This window comes from Erythranthe guttata, chromosome 8, assembly GCF_056151865.1.
Source record: "Erythranthe guttata isolate IM_541 chromosome 8, IM_541, whole genome shotgun sequence".
Taxonomy (NCBI): Eukaryota; Viridiplantae; Streptophyta; class Magnoliopsida; order Lamiales; family Phrymaceae; genus Erythranthe; species Erythranthe guttata.
In genome coordinates this window covers 16676893-16689092 of record NC_142540.1, presented here as the reverse complement: position 1 = coordinate 16689092, position 12200 = coordinate 16676893, and the positions used below count along the sequence as shown (strand labels likewise).

The window sequence follows — 12200 nt, the reverse complement described above, 5'->3', positions numbered from 1 at the left end:
ATTTTTTTTATTTTTTTTTACCAGGTCTACTACTGTCCACGCACCACAACCACGCGCGTATAAATATATATAATATATTAAATTTTGAATTATTTAATTTAAAAAATCCATATTATTTTAATTATATATGACTGTTAAAAAAACAAATTTTATAGAGTGGGAAAGTCAATTTGAATTAAAATAGGTTCCCCGAGGTAGAGGCAGGCAGTGACCCTGATTTTGTGTAACAAAGATTTGGTCACTCGAGAAATAATCAATTAGAAATTAGAAATTAATTTAATTCTCCACATTATAAAGAAAATAATATTTATAAAAAAAAAAATGGAAGCATGCTTTTGTATGAAGAGTGAATGATTTGGTCAGTGGTGAATATGTGTATGTCACGCGGGTCGAACATTTTCTACCAAGTTATAATTTACTGGTTGCTAAAAAGTCAATGACCAATCAATCTGGTCACTGTCAAAAATCCAGTAAATACAAATTGGGATTTAAATTAACAAATGTTGAGAAATCAATTTCAAAATTGGATTTGATTTTTCCTAAAAAAAATAAAATGAGTTGAAATGTCGGAATGGGGACCAGAGAGAGAATAAAAAAGAAAAATAAGGCAATTAATTGTTTTTGGAAAAAGAATAAATTAAGAATAAGCTTTTTTATATAGCTGGATTTGTTTTTCTTTATATCTCTTTATTCAAAAAAATGGTTCAGAAATCTGATATCACTAAACGCGCATGCTTAAAAGCACGCCTCTGCAGTGACAGCGCCAACCCATATGAAATGACCCGATCAAATTAACTATACATCATCCCCTGTTTCTTTTTTTTTTTTTTTTTTTTTTTTTTATTTCAAGTGTGACATAAATAAATAATGTAATAATTAAATTATATGGGAGAATATTGATTATCTAATCAAACATTCATTTCTGCACTCAATAGTCTCACCAAACTAAAGCGAAGCCAATAATTACTAAGTATTCATTACATGGTGTGTTTTCAAGATGATATAATTTTAGTTGAAATTAAACTTCAATGAATAAATATTTTTGTTATGTACAAGAGAGCTAAAGCGTCGAAATTAAGGGCACCGGCAGTTATGTGCTTCAACTCCGTTCCGTTGACTTTTTTGACCTAGTCAACTGAGCTTCTTTTCATCTTCGCCGGGTCGGATTAATCAACCACCTATATTTGTCTAGCGTTATTTCGTAATTCTCGCAACAATAATTTTTTTTCTGGTACGTATAATGTGCATTTCAGACGGGGTTTGCTCTCGAAACCTGCATATGAAAAGCTCAAACTGCCTGAGGTCGATTATTCTACAATTCTCTTTTTAGTTTCTTCGAGAAAAAAAAAAATAAATAAATAGAAATATAAGTCAGAAATGTAAACATGAGGAACCTGATTCCGTGAACTTGTTTCGTTGGTCCAGGCTATCGTTCTTCGTTGTCTACTTATCACAAGTGGAGGCGGTAATTCTCTCATAACCAATAAGACGAAGGCTGATGGCACTGATGAACCTGGAGTGGTAATTATAAATTAATTTATATCATTCAAATAATCGAAGAAGTTGTAATAAATTGATGAAATGTTCCAGTTGAAAAGGATTAAATATAGAATTGAAATATAAATACCTATGAAGTAATACAGAACCAATAGAAGTGATGTATAGGCACCATGACCATCTATCTGTTGTTCGTGCCAGTGATAAAACAGCTGCAGTGATAAGAATCTCGTTTGTCTTAAAAGAAGTTTTTTTACTTGGAACAGAAACTATGAGTGTGTGTAATAACGTATATATAAAAAAGAAGGAACTTACCGGTATATTTGTTGCTACAGCGACAGCAGCACTCAACGTAAAACATATGACAGACACAATGGCGAGGCCCGCAACCTATACATGAGTAACATGACACAACGTGATGAATATAGTTCCGATAAAATACGTAAATGTATTACTTTTCACTGTTTCCGGCATGCAATTAAGATAATCATTGAAATGTAAGTAAAACCATAGTTATGTAACATAGTATAAATTGAGAGGCTACCTTCCATATTTCTGTTGAAGCCTGCTCGGATCTCACTTTTCTCATTTTCAAAAATAACATAAGCCCTGAAACAAAACATCGTTGTGTGATTTTCAAGATTCACATGCAAGTACAAACTAAATGCTATCATAGAATTGTTTAATGATTCTCTAATTCCGAAATATAACCAAATGATTTATTTTCACATATCCAGCTAAATAAATAAAAAATAGTGCTACTTTTCACAATCCAAATAACATAATAAATATAATTACATCGTTAACAGAGCTGATTCTACAATTCAGAAAAAGAAAAAATGAGAACAATTAGAAGTCGGAACTATGGGCGCTCACCGTAGCATGCCAAGGCTCCTCCGAGCAAAAGAACTGCAACTGACATCATATCTACATATACCTGCATATTCATTAACAAATTGTCATTTTGATGAATAACATGATTATGAATTTTGTAAAATATTCAATAAAAGGTTCTGATTAGCAGTTATATCAGTCAGCACCCGATAAATGGCTAAAAACAACTTGTACTATCTCATTTTTTTAAAGGAACTTCTCTTCAAAGATGATGAAACTATTGAATTAACTAATTAACTTGATCATTGAGCAGAGTCAAAAATTCACTATGTTTCCTTTTTCTGTATCTTGGGCAATACGAAACATATTAGTTATAAAGAATATACATGCCTTAGCAACAACTGCTGAGTCAATTGGATTCTTTCCCATTCCAATCCATATCAACACGGAAGCTGCTATCATTATTGTGAAAACTAAGACCGCAACCTGGTTAACATTACATTATCAGACAAGAAAAAATATGGATTATATAATCGCCGAATGAAAATTACTGCTGTTAAGGAACTTAAGGAAAACATAATATATATTTTTTATACCAGAATCACAACTTTTTGACGGCTTCCTATATGAACCGACCTAAGGGAGAAAAACTTCCGGCGACTATTTGTGTTAGAATCGCTTGTATTCGTCTTTTCCAGCAGGGCTTCTCTGGGGCTGCATCCTTCATCTTCTTCATCGTCGCTTGGGTGGTGGCAAAGGTCAACCCTGCAAAATCGTACATTTCGGTTGGTAATATTTTATCTTCTCATAATCAAGTCATTACACTTTTAGCTTTAGAATCGCTTGATTTTGACATTCAAAATCATTTTACATTGCAAACTATATTCTAAGTCAAGGCAAAAACTTAACCTTATGTTGAGTGTATCCTTGCATGATGTTTATATACATGTGCCTTGTCTTGGAATATAATTTGCAATATAATATGTTCATGGGGATTGTTAGATAACGAACATTATGAATAAAAGTGAGAAGTAAAAGTCTTAATTTCATATAAGGTCAAACTTACCAAAATGATAGGATTAGAAGAAATGCTGCAACAAACAGAATTTTGGGGAAAGCTGTCGACAAATCATATCTTCAGCGTAAGTATCTCTTGTGCTATGTATGACAATGGACATTTCAAGACTGTATAATTAAATAAAATTACAAAAGGGGCTGAATTTGAATACCCATGACAATGAAACCACATGAATGTGACCAGCAAGTCCAACCCTTACAAGCAGCAACGAGAGTTGAAACAAAATAAATGAAATAACCTGCGAGTGAAATTAATAATCCAATAAGTTATAAGCAAATAAGAAAATAGGAAAGTTCTTGGTTATCGATAGTGTACAAGTATCATCGGAAAGTAGCTTCAAACAGTGCACATACAATACCATCACATCAGTTATGAACTGCAAGAAAATAATAGCATCAAAACTTAACCATCAAGGGCTGCTTAAGACAGTACTATTCCGATTGCTTGATCATTTAGACGTGCTTAGCAATGTATATTGATGGACCTGCACTTTCTATATTGATGACGTGAAATTTTCTTACGATTTTTGTAGTGTTAAAAACTCATAAGGCAGTTGATATATCTTTAGGAACTTTTATGACGTGAAATTTTCTTGTAGTGTTAAAAACTCAACTGCCACAGGAAGAGATATAAGGCAGTTGATATATCTTTAGGGAATTTTATAGTCAAATAGAAGACATGCAATTTGTCATACCAAAAGTTCTATAAGAAATCGACTGTCACTACAAGAAGATAATATCGGAGCATTCTAACATATAGAGTGCACAAAGAATCATGTCAAAATAGAGGTTATAAAATTCCAATACCAACACCTAGTAATTCTCACCGAGATTAGAAGATCCGATCATTAGATGAAAGACCTGAAAATGGAATCACAGTTATATATAAAAATAAAAAAAGAAGAGCATCTCCAAATGTCAAAAGAGCTGAATAATTCATAATTAAATGATGATTTCTACAAATGGTATGGAACAATCAACTATGGAAATAAGATGGCACGAGCATCAGCGCCTAACGTAGCAAGAGGAGTTATATTAATGAAATCAACTTGTTACCTTTTGTCGGGTCCAGCCAAGCAGCGAATTCATCGAATGAATCCTAATCAACTGATAAATGAAAGAATCCTTTAGAAATCAATACATAAAGCAGTAACCAACATTCTCTACATAATGAAAGCCCTAATAAGCCACCTTCTTGACTAAATTCGATTGATCATAATTTACAGCCTATTATTAAACTGAAGAAACATCAACTAGTTCTAATCATGAAATTCATGTCAGCAAATGCATCAATCAACTTAAATTCAAACACCTTCATCATTAAATTTAGCAACAAAAAAACAATAATTACAAATTAAAATCAGAAAGAGAAGCAATAAAATCACCTGATAAAAAGCAATAAATGCAATCACTGCATCAACAAAAGCCAAAGCCACGTTCACCCCCACCACCGCCCCCGGATAGCAACTTTCTTCTCTCAATTCCATCATCCTTTTTTCCCCGTACACAATTCACATAACACACACACACACACACACACAGAAATCGTAATGGAAAAAAGAAAAAAATAAATACTCACTGTCGAGAAAAAAGACGAATGCTACAATAAATAAGATATTTGGGGGAATGTCTGTCTATATGCGTACAACGATACAAATATAGGTATACAGTGTGTGTGTGTGTGTGTGTAAATGCAATTGTTTTCTCCTCCGTTGAGAATTAAGAGAGTGAAAAAAATGGCGGTGCGGCAAGTATCGAAAGGGATATTCCGTTCCTTCTTCAGAATTTCCGACGGTATCTTCCGAATTTTCACTAGTCTATAGATCTGATTCTAAATCCCCCAAACCCCACCACCATTCCCTCGTCTCTCTCTCTCTCTCTCTCTCTCTTCTCACTCTCTCTCTCTCTACATATAGATACAGAAATACATACATACAATCGAAATCACTCACCCAGAGTGTTAATTTTACAATATTTTTACAGCTTGACCAAAGGAAAGAGTCGCTAGTGAGTAGTGAGTGTGAGTGTGAATGTTCGTTTAGACCTATGATTTTCGGCACGTGCCTGAATTTTTTTTTTTTTTATTTTTTTATTTTTGACCTTTTAAGATACCGAATCTTGGAGTTCTCTTAAAAGGCCCAGTTTAAACTAGTACAGTGAAAAAATAATTACTGCGTCAAAATCTTTCACATTTTAATGCATATAGTTGAAATTCTAGATTAATAAATACTTTTTTATTTAAAAAATCTAAAAACATTAAATATTTTAATATTTCTCTATTGGACTTTCGGCTGTTTCATTTTACAATAGCCCATCTAATTTTCGGGCCTTTTGACTGGCCCGGCCCAATGTTAAAACTAGTTTGCATTATCCAATGGACCAACTTCAAACAAGACCCAATCCAAATCCCACACATTTATGTTTATTATTTTTAAAAAAATTACATATTTTATAATATTTTATTTTTAAGAATATACGTTTTTAATCGAACTATATTTAGAGAATTAATTTTTGAATATTTTAAGATATATATTAAATAGGCTCCTTGATTTGGCCGTTGCGTAAACAAATACAAATAAAAGCTTCATAAATAAATAATACGTGAGGAGACATATTTGTTTAATTAACTAATTAATTAATTAAAAAACAATCCCAGCTAATATTTGTTTAAAATTAAAGCCACGTAATAAGTTGGCAATATAATTATGAATGTATGATACATAATTATTTAAGACCAAGCAAATAGTAAGGACAATTAGGGAAGTTTGTTAAGTGGCATAATTTTGCATGATGGGCATATGCTGGCATGCAAGTTTTGAACAATTGGCAACAAAGTGTGACAACAAAGCATTGTTGTTGTCATATGTGTTGATTAATACGAGGTGATTAATGATTCTTGATTGCTCATTGATTAACCTAAAATATTAAGGGCTCGTTCGATTACCACTATTACTCTATTATGTTTTACTGATTAAATAATATGGTTAATAACATGTTCGAATGATAAGATTCGAACTCATTCAAATTTCAAACCACTACAAAATTTATAAACAAATATTATATGCTAGTGTTTCATTAATTTAGTAGCATTCTTTCCTCTGTGTAAATGATTTGTAAGGGTGCGTTAACAAGAAAATTACATGTTTGTCCTTGTAGGATAAATTACAATTGCCCCCATAAGATAAGATTTATTTAATAAAACCCCCTTCATATTTCCGTAATTGCATCCACCCTTTATAATTTGTAGATTTTTTGCATTAACACCCTTTTGTAGGGGGTGGATGTAAAAAATTTGCAAAGTGTGCAGAGAGCTGTATGTAATTTCTCAAAAAAAAAGTTTTTTTTTTCTTTTTTGTAATTACACTGTCTCAGGGAGGTGGTTGTAATTTACACTTTAATTTTATGAAGTAAATGATTTTATAGACAAATTCATATAGTACCAGAATTTAACTAGTTTAATACAAGAACTGCGAGAATTAATATAAGGAACCGAACATGCGACTAATTAATTAATTGAATCTCACATTAATATAAAGATTCATTGGGTAGAGTATCTACAAAATCAATTTTAATTAAGAGTCTTAACATTGGATTATTTATGTAAATTTGATTCTATGAATTTTTTTGATTTTTTTTTTTTTTTGATAAGTGATTCTATGAATTAATTTTTATAAATACATGTCAAAAAATATAATCGAATATTTTTTTTATTCAAACAAAGCCACGAGCCCCACGACACCCTCCACTCATTGACCCAAACACACGCGTAAAACATTTGTGGTTGAATCAACGACTTCATATTCCCGAAAATACCCTCGTACAATACCCAAATTTACTATTAAGTCCAACCTTAAATTCCACGAAACCTTCAAAATTCTGAAAAAATACAAACACCCATTAGATCAAAACTCCTTTATAACCCCAAAAGAAATCAAACACAAGAATCCATCAAAAGTTTAGAGAGAGAAATCTAGAGAGAGAAAGAGAGAGATAAGAGAGAGAGAAACTTCATGGAGAAGAAGCAGTCGTCAGCGTTTTCGTTTCTATTCAAGAGGCTGAATAACAAGAAAAGTAGTGGCGGTGGCGATGGTGGTGGTGGCGGAGGCGGCGGAGCGTGGCGGTGGAGGCGGAAGAGCTCTCGCTCCGACGGGTTCCGGTGGAAGAAGAAGTTCAACTTGTACCATTGGATAGTTGACAGTTTGCTATTCAGGATTGTTTCGGTTTTGGAAGCTGTGGTTCTTGTTTCCAGGCTATGTTTCTTCTTCCTCTGCTGCGGCTGCCATTTCTGATTTGCTCCGATGATTAAAATCGAAAATCATGATTTCCATGTTCGGAGAAAAATATGTTTAATTCTATCTCCGCAGGTTGAAAAAGGCGGCGTAATATTATTTTCCTTTGGAGTTGGTTAAGGAATAAGGAATATGCCGATGCCGCCATTGGTTGATGATGATTACTGGAGGAAATCAAATCATGAAGAAAGCATTTTTTTTTTGTTAATGATTAAATTTAGACTTTATTTTTATTTTTTAATTTGTTGCAATGATTTATAACTATATTAATTCAATTACTTCTTTATTTTATTTTGTTTAAGTATGTATTCAGTAATAATTATTTTATTCATTTATTGTCATTTATTTTTCTTAATTTGTGTAATCTGATTTTGATTTGATTTCTCCATGCTATATATTGATTCTTTAGTATTTTGGGTTTTGGACACTTGATTCTTCAGATACGAGGATCGAATTAATACTTGACACGAAAATTTGGGGCAAAAGTGTAAATATTAAAAAAAGAGGTAGATTTATAAATATGTTATATAAATGTATGTAAAATTTTATGTATATATAAATTCACCAAACAAATATATTCAAAATAAATAGCATTATCAACTATCAATTTACAATTGATTACTAAACCATGTAAATAATTAGGAAAGTAGTAAAAATATTTGAAAATTCGCTAATCGAACATGTTTCTAACTTTTCAGAAATTGCAAAATGACCCAAAAAATGTCTGACAAATATCCTCGAATATGTTAAGAAGTTAAAGTTTCCGTGCACTGCATAAAAAATGATTGATGGGTTGAATTTGCTAAAATATTGATGGTTGACATGATTTTATTCAATTAATGATTAACATATGGAATAATCAACTAAAAAAAATATTATATATATACATACATATATATATATATATATTGATATGTCTAATTGGGCCAATCCAATGGACCTACAATTTCTTTACCTACTGGGCTACGAGCCCAATATCGAAGACCAATATCACTGAGGCCCAAATACCTTCAAGCAAGGCTTGGGCCCAACAAAGCAAACCCAACCTAATAAACGACATATAAATAGAGGTTTTACTCATTTTATTAACATACGTCCTATTAACTGAGCAATACTACAATACGTATTCTTTGGACTAATTCTATGATCAGCACGTCTGACTTGAGCGTCGGGGGGGTTTCCGCCGGATCAACCCCCGGCGTAGTTCACGTGTGTTCATCTTGCAGGTACCTCAGGATCATCAAGTTGTCAAGCTACTGATCCGCTTTGCTCTCCCAACTCATTTTCTACACTATCCCAGGTGATCTACATTTTAGCATCATCATTTTGGCGCCGTCTGTAGGAACGATGCAAACCAGATCACGTAGCCAACAAGATCCTCATGAGGCGTCTGCTCGGAGAGAAAATGACACAGCTAACGACCTCCCACCTCGTGGAGGCTCTAGCTTGCCACCTCCTCCACGTCTCATGGATCCGCCTCGCGAGGTTCAGGTGATCCCCCTCAGGACCCACCACCCGCCGATCCACCAAATTGCATGCCGATTTCACCCCGCTTTATCAAATCGCGCGAGAATTTCAACGCGCTCTACCAAATCGTGTGCTCTCTCCAAATAAAAAATATTATTTCTCCACGCCACACCAACGATTAACGAAACACTACAGCACAGATCTACTCTCGATACGATCCGATATCATTTTCGACTAGGCTCCCACATCGAATCGAGAGTGGGGGGCTTGCGAGACAAACCCACCGCGAGACAACTCCCACGAGGAGCAAACTCGCTCGGCCCTACACACCCGTTGCGAGGCAACTCCCACGATGAGCCAACTCCCTCGGTACTACAACTCACATCGAGATAACTCCTACGAGGAGACAACTCGTTCGGTCCTACAAACCCGTTGCGAGACAACTCCCATGGGGAGCCAACTCCGTCGGTATTACGAATCCACAGCGAGACAACTCCCACGAGGAGCCAACTCGCTCGGAACTACAACTCGTAGCGAGACAACTCCCACGAGGAGATAACTCGCACGGTCATATAACCCGTTGCGAGGCAACTCCCACGAGGAGCCGCCTCGCTCGGGTCTACGAAACCACAGCGAGATAACTCCCACGAGGAGATAACTCGCTCAATCATATAACCCGTTGCGAACTCCCACGAGAAGTCCACTTGCTCTATTCCACAACCCGTTGCGAGACAACTCCCACGAGGAGCCACCCCGCTCGGCACTACAAATCCGTTGCAAGGCAACTCCCACGAAGAGCTACCTCGCTCGGCAATAAGACTCGCCGCGAAACAACTCCCACGATGAGACAACTCGCTCAGAGCGACCTCGATACGCACGCTCCTCAGTCGCGCGTCATCCAATGCTTCTACAACTTCGTTGCGAGACAACTCCCATGAGGAGACAACTCGCCCGAAATTCAATATATAATCGCAAGCTCAAGATAGCACGATTACGACCCTAGAAACACTTAGAAATATTATGGGAATCTATATAGCCTGGCCAGCTTGATTACTCAAATTTATCTACTTGTTTTCGATGGGTCCTTCATTAAAACGTGGCCACGGCCCAAACATACTTACGACCCACGAGGTCTAACAAAGGGCACGATCCCCATATAAAAATCTTGAGAGCCTGATCCCCTCCTCAAGTACATCACGCAGAAGGCTATATGTAAACACATACAAGCAACGCGTCAAAACATTGAAAATGTCGAAAAATAACAACTCCCACAAGGAGAATACTAGCTCCGTGCTACTGCATTATCGTGAGACAACTTCCACGAGGACGTAACTCGATCAACTCGATTACCCCAGACACAACTCCCACGAGGAGATTACTTGATCCGTGCTACTATATTATCGCGAGACAACTCCCACGAGGAGATAACTCGATCAACACTATTACCCCGCGACAAGACAACTCCCACGAGGAGATAATTCGCTACTACATCGTCGCGGGACAAAACCGACGACTCAATTAACTTATACCGCGGCAACTTTGTCGCGCTATGCGCCAACGCGCATTCACACCCCTCCGACACACGCTCAAACGCGTTTTCGCATACCATTAGGCCATACGCCAACGATCGACTTCTACAATTTTTACTCTCGACACGATCTGAGACCCATCACAACATGGCCCCCACATCGACTCGAGAGTGGGGGGGCTTAATGATATGCCTAATTGAGCCAACCCAATGGGCCTACAATTTCTTTACCTACTGGGCTACGAGCCCAATATCGAAGACCAATATCACTGAGGCCCAAATACCTTCAAGCAAGGCTTGGGCCCAACAAAGCAAACCCAACCCAATAAACGACATATAAATAGAGGTTTTACTCATTTTATTAACGTACGTCCTATTAACTGAGCAATACTACAATACGTATTCTTTGGACTAATTCTATGATCAGCACGTCTGACTTGAGCGTCGGAGGGGTTTCCGCCGGATCAACCCCCGGCGTAGTTCACGTGTGTTCATCTTGCAGGTACCTCAGGATCATCAAGTTGTCAAGCTACTGATCCGCTTTGCTCTCCCAACTCATTTTCTACACTATCCCAGGTGATCTACATTTTAGCATTATATATATATATATATATATATATATATATATATATATATAATAGAAGCACTAAGCAGAAGTTACGTGATTCAGTCAGTAATGCACCTACATTCATAACAACGAGCTATGATATTTCAATATACCAGAGTTAAGACTTATATTATTGTATTAAATTAAATTATTTAATGTTGTCAAAAAATAATAAATCTACTTATTTGTGACGCCACGTACTTTAATTAATTCGAAAGAAGTTCACCAAAATTGAGAAAAATCGTTGTGGGAGAAGTCTTCACTTTTCGAGTAATTTTAGGCACATCTATAGTCGTGTTACCCACTTGTCATAAGTTGCTTAATTTATCCTACACGTTTTCTTCACTGTATAGTTTGCACAAGAAGAGTATTTAGGCGGCTCGGCTTGGCTTAGCTGTACAGTTAGCCGTATACCAGGCTCTAAATTCTAGAAGGAGAAGCGGCCTTCTAGTAGCAAACCCCAGTCCACGTCAGAAAAATACTCAACTTTGACTTTGAATAGTACTACTCCATTATTTAATATTTTTTTATTATATATACAGTTCAATATAATTTGACCTGGAATATTTCTACTAAATTTCTCCAAGCCGTTGACTAATTTACCTCTCCAATAATGTAAGTAATACTAATCAAATCATGTTGAATCAGTCGTCAATTTAATGGGCTTCTGCTATGGAGCCCACTTACAGATAATGGGCTTTTTCAGTGTGAAGTAATATATCCAAATTGGTCGAAGAATTTTATTTATTTATTTATTTTAAAACTATGGGCCATAATATAACAAATGGGCCGTGATTTCTTGAAAAGGAGAGAATTACACTTTCCATCCCTTAAGGTTGTGCTGGTCTCACATTTGGTCCGTCATATTTATAAAAAACACATCTGGTCCCCTCATGTTTCA

At 35.6% G+C, this 12200-nt stretch overlaps 2 protein-coding genes across 2 annotated transcripts; one reads left to right on the top strand and one right to left on the bottom strand.

Moving 5' to 3' along the window:
• Nucleotides 1–900: 900 nt before the first annotated feature.
• LOC105951379 (tobamovirus multiplication protein 1) lies at nt 901–5414 on the bottom strand. Its single transcript, XM_012974801.2, has 13 exons — nt 4794–5414; nt 4465–4515; nt 4236–4269; nt 3561–3647; nt 3398–3449; nt 2928–3096; nt 2722–2817; nt 2374–2434; nt 2042–2106; nt 1813–1887; nt 1628–1709; nt 1395–1513; nt 901–1273 (listed from the first exon to the last, which is right to left on the bottom strand). Exons 1-13 carry the CDS (start codon nt 4896–4898, stop codon nt 1250–1252), a joined length of 1020 nt encoding a protein of 339 aa, XP_012830255.2. The 5' UTR covers nt 4899–5414; the 3' UTR covers nt 901–1249.
• Nucleotides 5415–7264: 1850 nt separating this feature from the next.
• Nucleotides 7265–8052, top strand: LOC148768637 (uncharacterized). The gene has a single exon (XM_088822028.1). It carries the CDS (start codon nt 7419–7421, stop codon nt 7695–7697), a length of 279 nt encoding a protein of 92 aa, XP_088678154.1. The 5' UTR covers nt 7265–7418; the 3' UTR covers nt 7698–8052.
• Nucleotides 8053–12200: the final 4148 nt, after the last annotated feature.

Coding starts and splice junctions, on each gene's coding strand:
- LOC148768637 (XM_088822028.1), top strand. CDS start 7,419: ATGGAGAAGAAGCAGTCGTCAGCGTTTTCGTTTCTATTCAAGAGGCTG.
- LOC105951379 (XM_012974801.2), bottom strand. CDS start 4,898: ATGATGGAATTGAGAGAAGAAAGTTGCTATCCGGGGGCGGTGGTGGGG. Junction 4,516..4,793: donor CATTTATTGCTTTTTATCAG/GTGATTTTATTG, acceptor TTCATTTATCAG/TTGATTAGGATTCATTCGAT. Junction 1,274..1,394: donor AAACAAGTTCACGGAATCAG/GTTCCTCATGTT, acceptor TTTCATATGCAG/GTTTCGAGAGCAAACCCCGT.